This window comes from Mobula hypostoma, chromosome 11, assembly GCF_963921235.1.
Source record: "Mobula hypostoma chromosome 11, sMobHyp1.1, whole genome shotgun sequence".
Taxonomy (NCBI): domain Eukaryota; kingdom Metazoa; phylum Chordata; class Chondrichthyes; order Myliobatiformes; family Myliobatidae; genus Mobula; species Mobula hypostoma.
The window spans coordinates 69234129-69253855 of NC_086107.1; the positions used below are offsets into that span (position 1 = coordinate 69234129).

The window sequence follows — 19727 nt, forward strand, 5'->3', positions numbered from 1 at the left end:
TCTCAATAAACAAAAAGGTTAAAGATTACTGTGGACAGTTGGAAATATGGAGTTGGGGTTGCAATCAACTCATAAAGTCATGGAATTGGCTTGATGGGTCTACTGCTGTTCCCAGCTGGGATGCTGATATGACTGGATTTTTCCAGTCCACATGTGCTCCCCAGAGCCACTGCCTTTCCTCTCCATTACATCAGAAATTGTACAGCAATCAAATGAAACAAGGGTTTGTGTACGCAGGATAAATGAAGGCAGTGATCCTTGTGGTTGACCATGCACTCAGTGGATGGGATGAAGTTGAAACGGTGTTTCTGCTGGACTGCTCTGGAGGAGTCTGGTGGCCATTGGCAGAACTGGTGAAGAAATAATTCTTATTCCACTGTGTGTTACTCTTCCTCGAGCCCTTGCCACCAGCTGTGCACTGAGTAGCTGAGGTGTGGGAGGAGGAGGAGGAGGGGAAAGGGGAGGAGCAGCCAGATGGTTTGTGAACTTTTCATACCAGTTCCATGCCAATAACGACGACTCTCCTCTATTATCACGGTATCACACATTACCCTCTCCCCTATCAATGGACATCTGCTTTGTGGCAATGTAAAATACAGTTGAACAGAAGGCAAAACAAAACAGCATTGGAACTTGCCATTAAACTAATTCAACAAATGAAATAACATTCAACTGATCACCCTTGTATTTTCCCATTGTGACCGCCTTTGTGTCCTGCTGCTGTGTTGGAGACCTACCAGTTGTAGCATGGCTGGTCATTTCACCACCTTGTTATTTAGCCTCTTGTCTTGGGAAATGATGGGTGTTGGTGGCAAGGTTGTGAGGGTGCCTAGGGTTTGGGGTCAGGGGCATTAGTGGTGGAAGGTAAGGACGGCAGAATAACACTGTCTGGAGCTTGTCAATTAGGAGGATCTGGGGGGTAGGGGAATGGATTGGATGTCGTTGCCATTGTATTCTGTCACTACAGCCCACTTCAGGAGGCACAGTATTACCAACAAGGTGCAGATGAGCTCTGACTCCTCCATTCCAGTGGTTCCAATTTGTACAAGTTCTCCTGCAAAAGACCACAGGAATATAGGAGAAGGATTAGGCCATTTGGCCCATTGAGTCATTCTATCATGGCTGATTTTATTTTTTTCTCTCAGCCCCTTTCTCCTGCTTTCTCCCTTTAACTGTAACCCCCATACCAATCAAGAACCTAATGGTCTCCACCTTAAACACACACACTGACTTGGCTTCTGGCAATGAATTTCACAGATTGTCACCATCTTCTGGCAAGGAATTCCTCCTAATCTCTGGCTTAAATGGCTGTCTCTTTACTCTGCAGCTGTGCCCCCATATTCTAGGTGTTTATACCAATGGAAACATTCTCTCCGTGTCCACTCTATCCAGGCCTTTTGGGGTATAGATTTCAGTGAGGATCCCCTTCCCCCTGAAATGAATGTTTTATGTGTCAGTGAAGGTTGAATGTTATGCTGGGCAGTGGTGTTGTCATGTTTGAATTGTGTTTGCTGGAAAGTGAGAGGTGTCTGTGAGCCATACTGAGCACCTCACTGGCTAATGGTGCATCTTAGGTGGATGGGTAAATGGGTACAGGCAGCATGGCATGCGGCGGTCAGCGCTGCTGCCTCACGGCTCTGGAGACTGGGTTCAATCGTGACCTCATGCCCTGTCTGTGTGTGCAGTTTGCATGTTCTTCCTACTTCCTGCAGGTAATAGAGTTACCTCCCAGATGCTAAAGACGAGCCAATAATCTAATTAGCAACCGTAATTATCCCTTAATGTAGGTGGGTGGCAAACAAGTCCCAGGAGTTGTGTGAGAGCCTCTTGCTACTCCGTCTCTGTGCTTTCTGCTGCCACATCCTTCACTGTTTGCTGCTCACAGCCAGAGGCACCTGGTTGAATTTTCAGAGCGGCATACCTTGGTCTGACAGTGCAACTTCCACATGTCTAGCACTGAAGTAGTAACATGATGGTGAACTTCACACACTTTTCTCTCTAACACACTGAGTTCTGCCTGACACAGATCTATATTCCCTTGGTCAGACATTCCAGATTCGGTACTGGCTCCTGACGAGGCACACTGGACAATCCAAAATGACATCCACAATGATCAAATACCATTTTGGTGCTGAGTACCTTCTTGGTAAAGTCACTAGCAGCACGTTCACCAGAGATATCCAGAGCTAACGTGCCACGGTGGCTAACTGCATTGATATAGAATGAATCTTTACACCCCAACTGATCTCCTCAGCTAACTAAGAGCTGCTGAATCAGTGCGGAAGGAAAGAAGGAGCCCCAGGAGTCTACAGCTTCTGGGCGACTTCCTTTGGCCATGGTTCCGATTCCACAAGTATTCTGCAGCTTCTTGTAGTTGTTTTTAAGTATCTTGTATCTTTGACCTCCCCTTGGAGTAGGGAATCATAGTGGTAGCTTATTGATCTAGCGGCAAGGCATTCTGGACTATTGATCCAGAGACGTGAGTTCAAATCCCACTATAACAGATAAGGAATTTGACTTCCATGAAATAAACCCACATCAAAAAAAAAACAGGACACTGCCCAAGCTAGAATTTAAAGTGATGAACAACTGGCTGGAGGTGCTCACTGCATCAAGCAGCATCGGTGGTGGAGTGGAACGGCCTGCGTTTGGTTGATACACTGCATCAGGACGTGGTGACTTTGCTGCAGCAGACTGTCTGTTTAAAAAAGGATCTAGCTCCAGTATTGGAAACCGTGAAACCAAATGCTCTGCTGTAATAACTCATCTGGCTTCCTACCGCCCTTCAGAGAAGCTACTCCGCTGCCTTTCCCCGGTATGCATTATAAAGCAGCCATCCACGTGCTTGACCCAGGGGGACGGAAAAGTGCTGGCAATATCTGTACTATATGATTGAGTGAATAAAATTCCCTTCCTTCTCATGCTTTTCTGCTTCTCAAGATTATGACAAGGGCCTGGAGCTTTAAGCTGACGAAGCAGCAGACTCCAAGAAACCTGATACACAGCATTCTGAAATTCCTTCAGGGCAGAACAGGCACCGGGAGTCTTACTTTAATTTGTTCGTGATTATCTTTATCATATCTCACTTGTCACTATCCCTGACACTGGATACAGTCCGAGTGTGTGTACCTGGGTTGCACATTGGAGACCCTAGTTACATCATCATCATACACCACGGAGACTGGCTGTTGAATCCATTCACTTCATACTTACTTACTGCCCCTTAAGCTGCTGGCGTTTAGGGCAGCAGTGAAAGTGCTCCATCTCTGTCGGTCCATACCGTCACATACAGATACAAAGGGATTCTTCATTGCTGTTTCCATAACTACTTTGTTTGACCAGTCAGTGTTGTGACCCCTGAGCTGAACCCCCAAACCTGGAGGGCCAGGGGACCACTCTTAGTCAGGCCTCTATCCTTTTACCTGTTTGGCATGGGTGACCCTACCAAGCGCCCTGACTCCAGACAACGGGTCACTGAGGCACGTAAGTTTCCAAACCCTACGACAAGGTGTGGTCCTTTTGGAGGGTCCACTTCATGCTGACCATCAATCACCCATTTACTCAAATCCAGTGTTACTCTCTCCATGTTCCCATTAACTACTCCCCTCCAAACGAAGCTCTAGGAACAATTCACAGAGGCCAATTAACCTTCTAACTTGAATGTCTTTGGGGTGTGAGAGGGAATTAGAGCGCTCAGGGGAAACTCAAGTAGTCACAGGGAGGAGATGTAAACTCCACATAACCAGCACCTGGGGACAAGATTGCACCCAGGTGACTGGAGCCATGGGGCAGCGACTGCGTGAGATCCCCTTTGTGTTATCAGTGACAGGCTTTGTCACTCAGTTTGCTTTGACCAGGAGCCCTGAAGTCATCAAAATGTCTTTAATCTCCTGCCACATTCCTTCCAGTAAATTGTTGCAAGCTGGCACAAATCTGCATGTCTTGTAGGTGAGTAAATTGTAATTCTGAGAATTGGTTTGTTATTGTCATATGTACTGAGGAACAGAGAAAAATTTAGTTTAGCATGCCACTCATGCAGAATCTTTCATTACATCAGTACATTGAAGTAGTACAAGGCAAACAGTAACAGAGCGCTGAATCAAATATACAGTTAGATTAGATTATGAGAACACTCAGTCCTCTTTTATTGTCATTTAGAAATGTGTACATGCATTAAGAGATGATACAATGTTTCTCCGGCGTGATATCACAGAAAACAGGACAAACCAAAGACTAACACTGACAGAAACACATAATTATAACATATAGTTACAGCAGTGCAAAACAATACCATAATTTGATGAAGAGCAGACCATGGGCACGGTAAAAAAAAGTCTCGGAGTCCCCGAGTCGATCGACTCCCGAGTTCCCAATGGCAGGCAGCAAAAGGGAGAAACTCCCTGCCATAAACCTCCAGGCACCGTCAACTTGCCGATACCTTGGAAGTAGCCAATCCCAGCCAACACTGAGTCCATTCGTCCGAAAACTTTGAGCCTCCGACCAGCCACTCTGATACAGCCTCCCGAGCGCCATCCTCTGCTGAGCGCCTTCAACCTCGTCCTGGCCGCTGAAACATGCAAATCTGAGGATTTCGGGGCCTTCTGCTCCGGAGATTCCGGTTACCACACGGTAGCAGCGGCAGCGAAGCGGGCATTTCAGAAGTTTTCCAGATGTTCCTCTGTACTCTCATGGCCGTCTCCATCAAATCAGAATTGTGCACGGTCCCCTACTTGACAGATTACAGATATCATTCACTGGAGAGGCCACGCATGCTGCCGGTGCGCCGCCATCTTCTCCTCCTGAGAAAGTGTATTGTAGACAGACAATAAGGTGCAAGCTATAATGAGTTAGGTTGCAAGGTCCAAACTCCATTTTATCGTACCTGGAAACTGTTCCATAGTCTTATATGGATAGAAGCTTTCCTCGAGTTTAGTGGTATCGGGGTGGGGGAAGAGGGAGTGTCCAACGTTGCGGACTTTGATCATGTTAGCTGCCTCACTGAGGCACGGTGAGCTGTAGAGAGCCCATGGAGGGGAGGCTGGTCCTGTGGTGTGCTGAGCTGTGTTCACAATCCTCTGCAGATTCTTGTGGCCTCGGGCAGAGAAGTTGCCGTACCCAAGTTGTGACGCATCCAGATAGGGTGCATCTGTGAAAATTGGTGAAAATCAGTGGGGACATTTGGTTTGATGCCCACTTTCAATCATCCAGCTTTTAGGCATGACTACACCATCATTAAGATCATCTGGACTCTTATTTTGTTCTGAGTGGCAAGTTGTCAACAGGACATAACATGATCAGAGAAACAGGCAACCTGTACAAAACGTAATGCCATAACACCCCTGCCAGAGCCAAAAGTAATTATGCAGAGTATCTAATAAAAGTAAAACCGGAGCCTGTGATTTCAGATAGTAGTGTGTTCTTTTATGACAAATCTCAGTTACTCACTGCCAGTCCTCCGTGCTGTATGGCAAGGTATGGATGGGATTATTCAACTGTGGTAGCATCAAATCCCAACTGTATGCTAATTCCAGTGGGAATTCCAGAGAGGTTCATCTTGTCATGTATGGCTAATATTTTCAGATCTGTAAACTCTGGAGTAAAGAGAATGAGAGGATGATCTTACTGAAACACATGAGACCCTAGTGGGCATGGCAGGTGTTAAAATGGTTCCACTTGTTACGAATCCTTGAATGAGAGGACATCACTACAAGATAAGGGGCAGACATTTAAAACTATGGAGTACAGAAATTTCTTCTGCGGTGATGAATCTCTGGAATTCTCAATTCCAGAGGGTTGTGGAGGCTGAATAATTAGGTATATTTAAAGGAAAAATAAATTTGGGAAGGATTGAAAGACTAAGGGCCATATGGAATTTGCATAGAAAAGGACTTGAGGCCTGAGATAGATTAGCCATGATCATATTGAATAGCCGGGCAGGCTAAGGAGCCGAGTGGCCTAATCATAGAGCACTGCAGCCCAGAAACAGGCCCTTCAACCCGTCTACTCTTTTCTGACCGTATCTTCTGCTAGTTCCATCTGCATGCACCTGTACCATAGCTCTCCATATCCCTCTCGTCCATGTACCTACCTAAGCTACTCTTAATCATTACAATTGAACCCACACCTAGCACTTTCTCTAGCACCCGTTCCACACTCACACCACCCTCTGAGCGAAGAAAATCTCCTTCATACTGCCCTTAAATATATCACCTTTCACACTGAACCTATAACCTTTAATTCTGCTCTCACCTAACCTGAAGGGATAAAGAGTGCATGCATTAACCCGATCTGTTCCCCTCCTAACTTTGTATACCTTGATATGATCTCCCCTCATCCTTCTGCACTCTAAGGAGTAAATTCTTAACCTATTCAGCATTTTCCTATAGCTCAGTCCTCAAGTTCAGGTAACATCCTTGTTAAATTTCCTCTGCACTTTTTAAAGTTTATTGATATCTTTCCTGTAAGTAGATGACCAGAACTGCACACAGAACTACCCTATTTTCTTGTTTTCTTGCCCTACATATACACGCAGTAGCCACTTTATTAGGGACACCTGCATATCTACTCATTAATGCAAACATCTAATCAGCCAATCATGTGTCAGCAACTCAATGCATAAAAGCATGCCGGCAAGGTCAAGAGGTTCAGTTGTTGTTCAAACCAAACATCAGAATGGGGAAGAAATGTGATCGAAGTGACTTTGACCGTGGCATGATTGTTGATGCCAGATGGTGTGGTTTGAGTATCTCAGAAACGTGGAAATCTCCTGGGGAAAACAGATCTTGAATTTATAGAGAGTGGTGCGAGAAACAAAAAGACATCCAGTGACCGGCAGTTTTGTGGGTAAAAATGAGAAAGGTCAGAAGAGAATGGCCAGACTGGTTCATGCAGAAAGGAGGGCATCAGTAACTCAAATAAGCACATGTTACAACAGCGATGTGCCGAAAAGCATCTCTGAATTCACAACGTGTCAAACCTGGAAGAGGATGGGCTACAGCAGCAGAAGATCACAGACGTACACACTCAGTGGTGGGATAACTGGGATCTTCACTGGTGTAGTGAAAGGGTAGAATCTAGGTCCAATGTGCGTGAGTACATAATAGTCATGATCCTGGTGTCCAAATCCCAGTTGTGGCGGCCAAACTGTGCTGCTGCTGTAAGCTTTTGGGCAGAGTCTTCTTTTACCCTGGGCATGCATGATGTGTCTTCAAAATTTAAAACATAGTGGTGAGGAGGGGGGTGGATGGTAGAGTATTTTGTCCTTATTTACTAAATGTGAACATTAGCAATGCCTTCACGATTATTTTGCTTGCAAGTTTGTTTTTTAATGGCTCCTATGGAGCTGACTTTCGAAAACATTTGGACACAGCTGGTCGAGACATCGCCCACGAGTGAAGTGAGCAGAAACATGGAGGGATGCCATTGCTGGACTCTGATAGGTAATGGAGGTAAGGATAGAAACCATTAGGGCAGAGGCGACCGGCTGATGGAATCAGAACCAGATTGGAGAGCTGTTGCAACATTAGAGTCATTGGGCACTACAACACAGAAACAGATCATTTGGCCCGTCTAGTTGGTGTCAACATCTGTCTAGTCCCATCGACCTGCACCCAGCCCACAGCCCCCCATATCCTCTCATCCATGTACCTATCCAAACTTCTCTTTAATGTTACAATTGAACCCACATCTATCTCTACTGCCTGCAGCTCGTTCCACACATGCACCACCATCCATACTTTTGTACACTGTCACGTTCCCCGTGACGGGGATAAAGAAACCAGCAGAAATAGAAACCACTTTGGAGTCTCGAATTGCTATAATCTACTAATATTTATTAGTAACTATGCAATACAGTAATATCAATGTAAATAAATCTCACAGGTAATAATTATATATAAAAGTAAGTGCGGAATATATATGTATGAAAAACCCAGCTTCTTTAAGTCTAGGGGTAAAAAGATACAGTCTTACGATGTTGAGTAGAGTTCAGTTCAGTTCAGTTCGTGGTATTTAGTTGAGTAGTGATGGAGGGAGAGAGAGAGAGAGAGAGAGAGAGAGAGAGAGAGAGAGAGTGAGTTGAGTCTTCAGGTGAGCTGTTGCCGTCGATCTTCTCCTCGTCCACCGAAATCCTTTACAAGTCACCGACCGTGACTTTAACCGGGGGACCGGTCTTCTGTGGTGGAGCTATCACCCAGGCGAGGGTGGACACATAGACAACTCCCCACCAGTCAACCCCTTCTTCACCGATGGAATAGCAATTTGGAATTGATCCTCCAAAACCCACTTTCTCTGTGAGCACAACAATGCTCATTCAGTGTCCAGATCATGTGTCTGAGGTCTGTATCATCTGTCTTCCCAGTTATTTCTCTGTGCTGAGCATCACCTGTCATTCAAAGAGTCCCTCCTTCCTTTGTCTGTAAAGGAATTCGAGCAGGCCACAAGTCCTTGGAAGTAACATCAATAATGTCCTGTTAGTCACCATAGCAACCTTCGAGCTGCTCAGCTTTTATCTCCGAAGTAAAACTCCAAAGTTAGCTCCCATGTCAGTCCAACTGTCAATCTTCGTCTCTCCTTTCCAAACAAACCATCAATGATGAATGCCTCTCTCTGTCTCTCTTCAAACAGTTAATAGGGGCGCTCCTGGATCCCCTCACGCTCTCCTTCCTCAGGAAAAAAAAACTGTCAAAGACGATTTTTTTAAAAGGGTTTTAAACAATACAGGGAAAAAACATCAGATGACAAAGCAAAAATAGTTACAGTTTCCAACTTAACATCAGGATAACTAATCAGCTATAACGTTGTCAGTACCTTTCACATGTTTGATTCTTAAGTCACCTTCCTGCAATATCAAACTCCAATTTAACAACCTTCTATTCTTATCCTTCATCTTAGTTAGAAACATCAACGGATTATAACCCATGTAAACCACAAGTGGTCGGAGCAACAGAGAAGTTTTGAGGTCTCTGATCATAGGCCTCAACATGTTGTAAAGCCAGAATAAGTGCTAGTAATTCCTTTTCAACAGTTGAATAATTTTTCTGGTGTACATTAAATTTCTTTGAGAAATAAGCTACTGGATGTCCAATGTCATCCACTCCCTTCTGTAACAGTACTGCCCCAGCAGCTTTGTCACTAACACCTGTTGTTATAGAAAATGGCTTTGAAAAGTTAGGTGCTTTGAGCACAGGATGATAACACAGGATGGGTTCCAGACGTTCAAATGCCTCCTGGCAAAGGTCATTCCATTCAAATCTTTCACTCTTCCCCAGGAGTTTTGTTTGGGGAAGAGCCATGTCAGCAAAGTTCTTACAGAATTTTCTATAATACCCAACCATCCCTAAAAACCTTCTCAAAGCTTTCTTGTCGGTCAGAACAGGAACTTCAGCAATCGCTTGAACCTTGGCCTGTACAGGAGCCAGTTGGCCTTGGCCCATCACATAACCCAGATATGTAACTATGGCATGGCCAAACTCACTTTTAGCGAGGTTCACAGTAAGAGTGGCCTTGGAAGGTCTGTCAAACCGTTTTTCTACCGCTGCAATATGCTCTTCCCACATGTCATTCCAGACCACTAGGTCATCAATATAGGCCTCTGTGTTTCCTAGACCCCTAATCACCGAATTGATCATTCCCTGAAATGTTTCTAGAGGATTTTTCATCCCGAAGGGCAAAACATTGTATTCATACAGTCCAGACAATGTCACAAATGCTGATATCTCTTTAACCCTCTCTGTTAAAGGAACACCCCGGTATCCTTTTAACAAGTCAATCTTAATAAGGTATTTAGCCTTCCCCACTCTATCAATACAGTCATCCATTCTCTTTCTTTGTTCTTTCTTGTTTCTAATTCCTTGTTCAACCCTTTTACTTTCCTCAAAGCTCACTCTGTGAAGATACCATTTCATAAGTCGGGCTAAATTCATAATGATGTGATGCACTGCACCTCTGCACCATTTCAAAACACCAATTAGTCCTTTTACTTGTTTTTTTGGCCTTGGGTCCAAATGATGGACCTTATCAGTAATATTTTCCAAAACAATGGAATGCTGACATTTTGGTGAGTCTAGATTCAGTGGGCAAACATGCCTTTCCATTCCATTATCAGATTTCATGATTCCATTTTGTTCTACAACAATTCTCCCAGCTGCAATTCTAGTAAACAAGTGTCTAATTTTGACTCGACCATTTTGTAAACGTTCCTTGGCAAAGTCACAAAGCTTACTAAATCCCTTCCAGAGTTCTCTGAGTAGGGTCAAAGGTCCTTTTGGCCTGTAGCTGAACACAGGCTCCAACAAATTACCCTTCACTGCCTTCTGAATCAAATCACCACCACTAAATAAGAAGAGGGGAACCCCCTTGTTCCCATTTTCCTCATTTCTCACACAATGACATCCACCTAAAGGCATACTGTGAGCCATGTTTAAAATTTCAGCCCTGTAACCTTCCAGAACCACCACAGGACTTGCAGGCACTGTGGCAGGTCTCTGTCTCCTCATCAACACCCCATCTTTAAGGTAATGTCCCACTGACTCTCTCTGAACCTCCTCTCCTGTGAGAGCCACCATTTCAGAATCTCGCCTCTGTTCCTCGATACATTCCTTTTTCAATAAAGACAAACCTTTCTTATACACCTTACTCTTATCCATTGTACTACCATCTAAGTCCTGCTGAAATCTGGAAGATAGAAAAGTCTGTGACACATCATAATAATTTAAACCTTTGGTTTTTCTATCGCAGGTCTCAATAGCAACTTTGCTCATCAGCTGAGTTGCTGAAACACTCTTATCGTGGAGAGCTGTCAACATGCCTCCATTGTTTACCAAATTCTGCATCATCATTAGGCTGATCAGAATCATGTATACATTATGAAAGAGACCAAGCAAACTACCCATCTGATTATGACCTATACTTCGACTTGTATCCATAGCAGCTTCTACTCCGAAACCACAACAATTATTCTTCCTCTCCATAACATCACCCTGAATAACAGCATGACCTTGCAGGTGCTCACTTCCAAATGTCCAAACAAAATCCAACAAACTAGCGCATCCTGTCTCAGCAGGCCTTTGTCCTGCAAGCAGGGTCAAAGGTCGCGCAACCAATCCAACCTTTTCCATCACTTTATCCAAAAGTCCAGGAACAGCACTTTTCCCATTACTTCCAGCAACATTGACCTCACCAGTTTTTAAAACACGGTCTACTACAAATGACCGAGAATCCTCACATTCCACTGGTACCAAGGTTAACCCCTTATTCACTGAACCAAGTCCATCTGACACAAAAGGACTGCATTCCCTTTCAACCAAGTCAGACACCTCAGACCTTAACTGACTTTCAACACAAGGTTCAGTAGCCTGTGAATCCACAGGTACTTCAACAACCTGAACACAGGCAATCAGGACAGCTGCCTCTTCTAGGCCTTCATCAGTACTCCCAGTTTCAAATTCCAGGTTACCCTGATCCTCCCAGCTATTCTCTGACAAACTCCCTTCTGGAGTAAACTCAACCTCGTGGGTTAAAATTTCTTTGTCTGCTTTCTTAACAGACCCCCTCAGGGTAGCGGCATCCTCTGCATCTGGGCATGCCCCTACCTCATCAGGAACACAACTTTTAAATTCATCACCCGACACAAGCCCTTCTGAGCTGTAAAAATCATCAGGGTCTGACACTAAACCTCTTTGCTGCAACCTCTCCCTTTTAAACTGTCTCTGCCTTTCTGCCACGTGATCTTCACGTTGCCATTTCTCCCACTTGAGCTGTCTCTGTCTTTGTGCCTCTTCTCTCTGTTTTGCTGCTTCTGCTCTCTGTTTCTGTGCCTTTCTAGCCTCATGGACCCACCTCTCTTCTGTGGCCTCAGCATCTCTCTTGAGCTGTTTTAATTTCAGTTCATGCTCCCTCTTTAATATTTCCAACAGAAGCTGAAGCTCATCCTCAGTAGGCTCACCTTCCACGAACAACTCTAACGCCTCCTCATCAAATGTTCCCTTAGCTACATAATGCTGGGCTATTATCATCTGCATCTGAATTTTCCTCATTTTAGTGGTCACCTTTAGTTTTAACTTTTGAGTAATTCCCACAGCACAACCCTTGTAGCATCCTTCAACGCCTCAGGGGTTGGTTCCAACATAAACTTACTAACTTCAAACTCCATTTCTGCTGATATTCCACATGACCAAATCACAAGAAAATTTCCCCAATCAATAAAAACCAGCCTCCCGAACAATTTGTTCATATCGCGGACGCAGGCCCCAATTTATGTCGCGTACCCCGTGACGGGGTTAAAGAAACCAGCAGAAATAGAAACCACTTTGGAGTCTCATATTGCTATAAACCAATAATATTTATTAGTAACTACAAAATACAGTAATATCAATGTAAATAAATCACACAGGTTAGCAATAATTATATATAGAAGTATATATGTATGAAAAACCAAGCTTCTTTAAGTCTAGGGGTAAAAAGATACAGTCTTACGATGTTGTGTAAAGTTCAGTTCAGTTCGTGGTATTTAGTTGAGTAGTGATGGAGAGAGAGAGAGAGAGAGAGAGAGTAAGTTGACTCTTCAAGTGAGCTGTTGCCGTAGATCTTCTCGTTGTCCTCCGAAATCCCTCATCAGTCACCGACTGTGACTTTAACCAGGGGGACCGGTTTTCCTGTGGTGGAGCTATCATCCCGGCAAGGGTGGTGGACACATAGCAACTCCCCACCAGTCAATCCCTTCTTCACCGCTGGAATAGCAATTTGGATTAATCCCCCTGATCGATCCTCCAAAACCCACTTTCTCTGTGGGCACAACAATGCTCATTCAGTGTCCAGATCATGTGTCTGAGGTCTGTATCATCTGACCTCCCATTTATTTCACCAGGCTGAGCATCACCTGTCATTCAAAGAGTCCCTCCCTCCTTTGTCAGTAAAGGAGTGCGAGCAGGCAACAAGTCCTTGGAAGTAACATCAATAATGTCCTGTTAGTCACCATAGCAACCTTCGAGCTGCTCAGATTTTATCTCCGAAGTAAAACTCCAAAGTTAACTCCCATGTCAGTCCAACTGTCAATCTTCATCTCTCTCTGTCCTTTCCAAACAAACCATCAATGATGAATGTCTCTCTTCAAACAATTAATAGGGGCACTCCTGGATCCCCTCACAACACTTCTATACATCTCCATTTGTTCACTTGCACTCCAGGGGAAAAAGAGTCCTAATTTATCCAATCTTTCCATATTACTCAGGTCTTCAAGCCCCGGCAGCATCCTTATAAATGTTCTCTGCACTCTTTCTGGCAGATGAACAAAACATAACACAAAGCTCCAAAATTGGCCTCACTGACACCTTACACATCTCCTAGCTATATCCCAACTCTTGTACTCATTGCTTTGATTTATGAAGGATATTTCTAGATGCCTAGGTCCTCATAGTCATAGAACACTATAGCACACAAACAGCCCCTTTGGTTCATCTAATCCATGTCTAACTATTAATCTGCCTAGTCTCATCGATTTACACCTGGCCTCCAGATCCCTTCATCTGTGTACCTATCCCAAATCTCTCCTAAATGTTAAAATTAAACCTACATCGACCACTTGCACTGGCATCTCGATCCACATTCTCACCACCCTCTCAGTGAAGAATTTCCCCCTCACATTCCCCTTAAACATTTCACCTTTCACCCTTAACCCATGACCTCTAGTTGTAGTCTCATCCAAATTCAGTGGAAAAAGCCTGCTTGTATTTACCCTATGTATGTCTCTCATAATTTTGTATACCTCTATCAAATCTTCCCTCAGTCTTCTATGTTTCAGGGAATTAAATGCTAACCTATTTAATAATCTTTCCCTATAACTCAGGTCCTCAAGTCCCAGCAACATCCTAGTAAATTTGCTCTGCACTGTTTCAATCTTATTTACGTCCTTCCTGCAGGTAGGTGACCAAATCTGATCACAATACTCCAAATTAGGCCTCACCAATGTCTTATACAATTTCAACATAACATAGAAACATAGAAACATAGAAAATAGGTGCAGGAGTAGGCCATTCGGCCCTTCGAGCCTGCACCGCCATTTATTATGATCATGGCTGATCATCCAACTCAGAACCCCGCCCCAGCCTTCCCTCCATACCCCCTGACCCCTGTAGCCACAAGGGCCATATCTAACTCCCTCTTAAACATAGCCAATGAACTGGCCTCAACAGTTTGCTGTGGCAGAGAATTCCACAGATTCACCACTCTCTGTGTGAAGAAGTTTTTCCTAATCTCGGTCCTAAAAGGCTTCCCCTCTATCCTCAAACTGTGACCCCTTGTTCTGGACTTCCCCAACATCGGGAACAATCTTCCTGCATCTAGCCTGTCCAATCCCTTTAGGATCTTATACGTTTCAATCAGATCCCCCCTCAATCTTCTAAATTCCAACGAGTACAAGCCCAGTTCATCCAGTCTTTCTTCATATGAAAGTCCTGCCATCCCAAGAATCAATCTGGTGAACCTTCTTTGTACTCCCTCTATGGCAAAGATGTCTTTCCTCAGATTAGGGGACCAAAACTGCACACAATACTCCAGGTGTGGTCTCACCAAGGCCTTGTACAACTGCAGTAGTACCTCCCTGCTCCTGTACTCAAATCCTCTCGCTATAAATGCCAGCATACCATTCGCCTTTTTCACCGCCTGCTGTACCTGCATGCCCACTTTCAATGACTGGTGTATAATGACACCCAGGTCTCGTTGCACCTCCCCTTTTCCTAATCGACCACCATTCAGATAATAATCTGTTTTCCTATTTTTGCCACCAAAGTGGATAACTTCACATTTATCCACATTAAATTGCATCTGCCATGAGTTTGCCCACTCACCCAACCTATCCAAGTCACCCTGCATCCTCTTAGCATCCTCCTCACTGCTAACACTGCCACCCAGCTTCGTGTCATCCGCAACCTTGGAGATGTTGCATTTAATTCCCTCATCCAAGTCATTAATATATATTGTAAACAACTGGGGTCCCAGCACTGAGCCTTGCGGTACCCCACTAGTCACCGCCTGCCATTCTGAAAAGGTCCCGTTTATTCCCACTCTTTGCTTCCTGTCTGCTCACCAATTCTCCACCCACACCAATACCTTACCCCCAATACCGTGTGCTTTAAGTTTGCACACTAATCTCCTGTGTGGGACCTTGTCAAAAGCCTTTTGAAAATCCAAATATACCACATCCACTGGTTCTCCCCTATCCACTCTACTAGTTACATCCTCAAAAAATTCTATGAGATTCGTCAGACATGATTTTCCTTTCACAAATCCATGCTGACTTTGTCCGATCATTTCTCCGCTTTCCAAATGTGCTGTTATCACATCCTTGATAACTGACTCCAGCAGTTTCCCCACCACCGACGTTAGGCTAACCGGTCTATAATTCCCCGGTTTCTCTCACCCTCCTTTTTTAAAAATTGAGGTTACATTAGCCACCCTCCAATCCTCAGGAACTAGTCCAGAATCTAACGAGTTTTGAAAAATTATCACTAATGCATCCACTATTTCTTGGGCTACTTCCTTAAGCACTCTAGGATGCAGACCATCTGGCCCTGGGGATTTATCTGCTTTCAATCCCTTCAATTTACCTAACACCACTTCCCTACTAACATGTATTTCACTCAGTTCCTCCATCTCACTGGACCCTCTGTTCCTTACTATTTCTGGAAGATTATTTATGTCTTCCTTAGTGAAGACAGAACCAAAGTAATTATTCAATTGGTCTGCCATGTCCTTGCTCCCCATAATCAATTCACCGGTTTCTGTCTGCAAGGGACCTATATTTGTCTTTACCAGTCTTTTCCTTTTTACATATCTATAAAAGCTTTTACAGTCCGTTTTTATGTTCTCTGCCAGTTTTCTCTCATAATCTTTTTTCCCCTTCCTAATTAAGCCCTTTGTCCTCCTCTGCTGAACTCTGAATTTCTCCCAGTCGTCAGGTGAGCCACTTTCTCTGGCTAATTTGTATGCTACTTCTTTGGAATTGATACTATCCCTAATTTCTCTTGTCAGCCACGGGTGCACTACCTTCCTTGATCACAACATCACAACTCCTTTACCCAATACATGGATTTATGAAACCTACCCTGGTTGGTCCTCCCAACGTGCAACACCTCACAATTGTCTGCATTGAATTCCATTGGCCATTTTTCCAGCTGGTCCAGATCTTGCTGCAAGTTTTGATTGTCTTCCTTTCTGTCCCCACGCTGCTTATCTTGGTTTCATGTGCAAATTTGCTGATCCAGTTTACCACATTATCATCCAGATCATTGATAAAGATGATAAACAACAATGGACCCTGTGGCACACCACTCATCACATGCCTCCAGTTAAAGAGGCAACAATCCACTACCACTCTCTGGTTTCTCCCACAAAGCCAATCTTGAATGCCAAGTGTAGCGACTAGAACTTCCTTACCAGCAACCCAAGCAGGACCTTGTCAAAGGCCTTGCTGAAGTCCATGTAAATACAGATGCAAGATGTCCATTTAAGATTTCCCCCATCTCTTTTGGCTTCATGCATAGATTACCACTCTGATCTTCCAGAGAACTAGTTTTGTCCCCTGCTATCCTCTTGCTCTTAATATATCTAGAATCGCTGAGGATTTTCCTTCACCTTGTCTGATAGAGAAAACTCCTGCATGCATTTACCCTATCTACACTGCTGTGGTTTACGGTAATAAGAATCTAAGAAATAGGAAGAGTAGGAGAGCACTTGGCCCCTTTGTGCCCTTCTATCTAACATAGCATGGCTGATTTTCACACCTGCACCATTTTCCTGCCTTAAATCAATGTTGGTTGATTCACTTACTTTATGGTATGTCCCAGTGGTTGGACAGAGTCAGTCCTGTACAAATGCACCATATTCTTTTCCAGTTCATTATCTTTCTTCCCAGTACAAGCGTCTGTTGCATCTATACAAAAGGTCCACTATTAAGAGATTGCCCACAGCCTCGGGTCCTCTGTGAAATTCAGTCATCTTTTTTTTCACTACATTACTTTGCTCTTTAGTTCCAGAGAGCAGACGCTGTGCTGACCCTGGTGCACCAGTCAACGGGCATCGACGAATTCTCCCAGGAAGCGGGTACCTGCACCAGGGCTACGCTACCGTGGGGACCATCGTGGAGTTCACCTGCAACTCTTTGTTTGTTCTGAGTGGTAGTCCACGGGCAAGCTGTCAGCAAGACGGGACATGGTCAGAGAAGCAGGCAATCTGTAAGAAAGGTAACGCCACAACACCCTTCCACGGTCAAAAATACCTGAAACACATGGAGACCCCCTTCCACTTTTAGTGTGGATATCTTGGAGCCTGTGATCTCAAATACCAGAGTGTTTTGTGATAAATCTTAGTCACCTGTAACAAAAATATTCTTTGCTTTTCCTGATTCAGCAGCAAGAGGTATCCACAAACACAGGACGCACTACATATATGTTAAATGTAATAAGAAGTTACTTTATTAGAGTCATAAAAAAACAGAAAGATAGAAGAATACTTAATACAATGAAAGACAAGGACAGAGTAATACTTATCAACCAATTAATAATTTGAATCATATAATTCCAGAGGGAGCATGTGATGCGCAACAGCCTTTTCTACAGTCTCCCACTGCCCCTCCCCTCCCCCCTCCCCTTCTCCCTCTCCTTCTCTTAGTGCTGGTCACAACCCAGGATTCTGATTTGCACAAAGCTGCCCCCTTTATGCCTCTCAAAAACTGAACTTAACTCTTATCCCAGTTACTTTTCCATCCCTCTCTGGTACCAGCCTGTACTGTCTTATTTCTTGGCCTAGGCACGTACCAAAAAAAACAAGATCACCAGGTTTGCAAAAAGGCATTCCTCCACCAGTATCTAATCTCAGGACTGTGCATTCAAGTATATCTTCAAGCACATTCCAAGCTAACCTTATTTTGCCTGACAAACACCAATTTGAGTTACGCAGTGGCAAAGGAGTCCACTGATTCCTCTAGGCCATTCTGATCCAGGTTTTGCTAGGTCTAGTTCAGGCTACCTTGGGCTTTTACACAGGCTCAGCATAAGAATCAGGTTTATTATCACCATCTTACATGATGTGAAATTTGTTGTTTTGCAGCAGCAGTACAGTGCAAAGACATAAATTGCTAGAAATTACAAAATAAATAATTATTACAAGAAAAAGGATAATGAGGGAGTGCTTATGGGTTCATGGACTGATTACCCCAATGTTTAGATGTTCTCGGGATACTGTAATTCAAATGCGAAGGATGAGTGTAGGATTACTAATAAGTGGGTGCTTGGTAGTCAGCATGGAGTCAATGGGCTGAAGGGCCTGTTTCTGTTCAATTTGACTTTAGACCAAATGATGAAAGTTTTGCCAACTATCATTGCTTTAATACATTTCAAACTTCTGTTCCAGAGAGGAAGCATTGTGCCGTTCCTGGTGCAACACTGAATGGTCATTGGAGAATTCTTCCAGGTAGTGGCCACCTGCTCCATGGCTATGCCACCTTGGGCACCATTGTGCAGTTCACCTGCAATTATTCGTTTCTTCTGAGGGGCAGTCCGCAGGCAAGGTGCCAACAGGATGGGACATGGTCAGAAAAACAGCCAACCTGCAGGAAAGGTAATGCAGAGAGGTCTACTTATGCCATGCTCCTTGATTTAACATGAGTGTATTAGCTTCGTATTTGCTTCTGTTGGAACCCACTGAGTAGTTACACTGGTGTCTCGTGATTCTTTACAACATAAAGAAGATATATTAACTTTGGAGGCAGCCCAAAAGTGATTCATTAGACTTGGATTATCAAATTGTGAGCAGCTGAAGAAATTAGATGTGTTCTTCGGAGTTTAGAAGTATGAAAAATGACCTTACTAAAACATATAAAATGCTGAGGAGACATGTCAGAATAGATGTCATATACTTCCATGAGTGGTGAGTCTTGGATGTGGGGGTATAGTCACAAGATAAAGGGGCAGGTGGTTCCTGAAGGTTGTCATAGCTGGAGGAGTGGAGGTAGTGGGGATAAGCTCCCAATACCTATTAAATGCTCCCAGTGATGAGCATCTCCAATAGCCTATGTCAACCAAGGCCAGCTCCTGGCCTCCACATGTGGCTCAGCTACTAAACCAGGTGGAACTGTTTCTACTGACCAGAGAAAGGGCAAAGATGGTTTACTGGTGCCTTGAAACCAGTCGTTTTGGGCAGATGGGGCTCGTCAGCCATGGTTGGCAGCTCATCTAGTAGGAGGATACCTCATCTCAAACTTCTGCTACCTTGTGGCTATATCCACTCATGAGGAAGAATTCAGGAATAAACCCGAAGGAAAAGGATATGGAGGACCAGGAGGTCAACACTGACTGTATAAATATGTTAGGGCATTTAACGGGCAAGGAGGAGGAAGTGCTGGTCCTCCTAATGAGTATTAAAGTGGATAAGTCCCTAGAGCCTAATAGAATTTACCCCAGTTATTGAAGGTGGCAAGAGACAAGATTACTGGGCTTTAGACCACTACCTTTGTGTCCTCTCTAGCCACAAGTGAGATCCTGGAGGACTGGCAAGTGGCTAATGTTGTATCTGTTTTTAAGAAGGAAAAAAGGGAAAATCCTTGGAACTATAGACCACTAAGTATCTCGTCAGTTGTAGGGAAATAACTGGAGAAAATTCTTAGGGATAGGATATATGAGCATTTGGAAATGCATGGCCTAACGAGGGAGACCCAGCATGGCATTGTGTTTGGC

The 19727-nt window shown here is 44.1% G+C and overlaps 1 protein-coding gene across 4 annotated transcripts in view; it reads left to right on the forward strand.

The window, feature by feature from the left end:
* The window catches only part of LOC134353816 (inactive serine protease PAMR1-like), a 147947-nt gene that overhangs the window by 88958 nt on the left and 39262 nt on the right, over positions 1–19727 (forward strand). For 3 of the 4 annotated variants that reach the window (XM_063062241.1, XM_063062243.1, XM_063062242.1), the window contains 2 exons: positions 17025–17237; positions 18406–18612. The exons of the other annotated variant lie outside the window; for it this stretch is intronic. In XM_063062241.1, coding sequence (XP_062918311.1) covers positions 17025–17237; positions 18406–18612 — 420 coding nt within the window. The remainder of the gene's footprint in view (positions 1–17024; positions 17238–18405; positions 18613–19727) is intronic. 4 annotated transcript variants of the gene reach the window in all.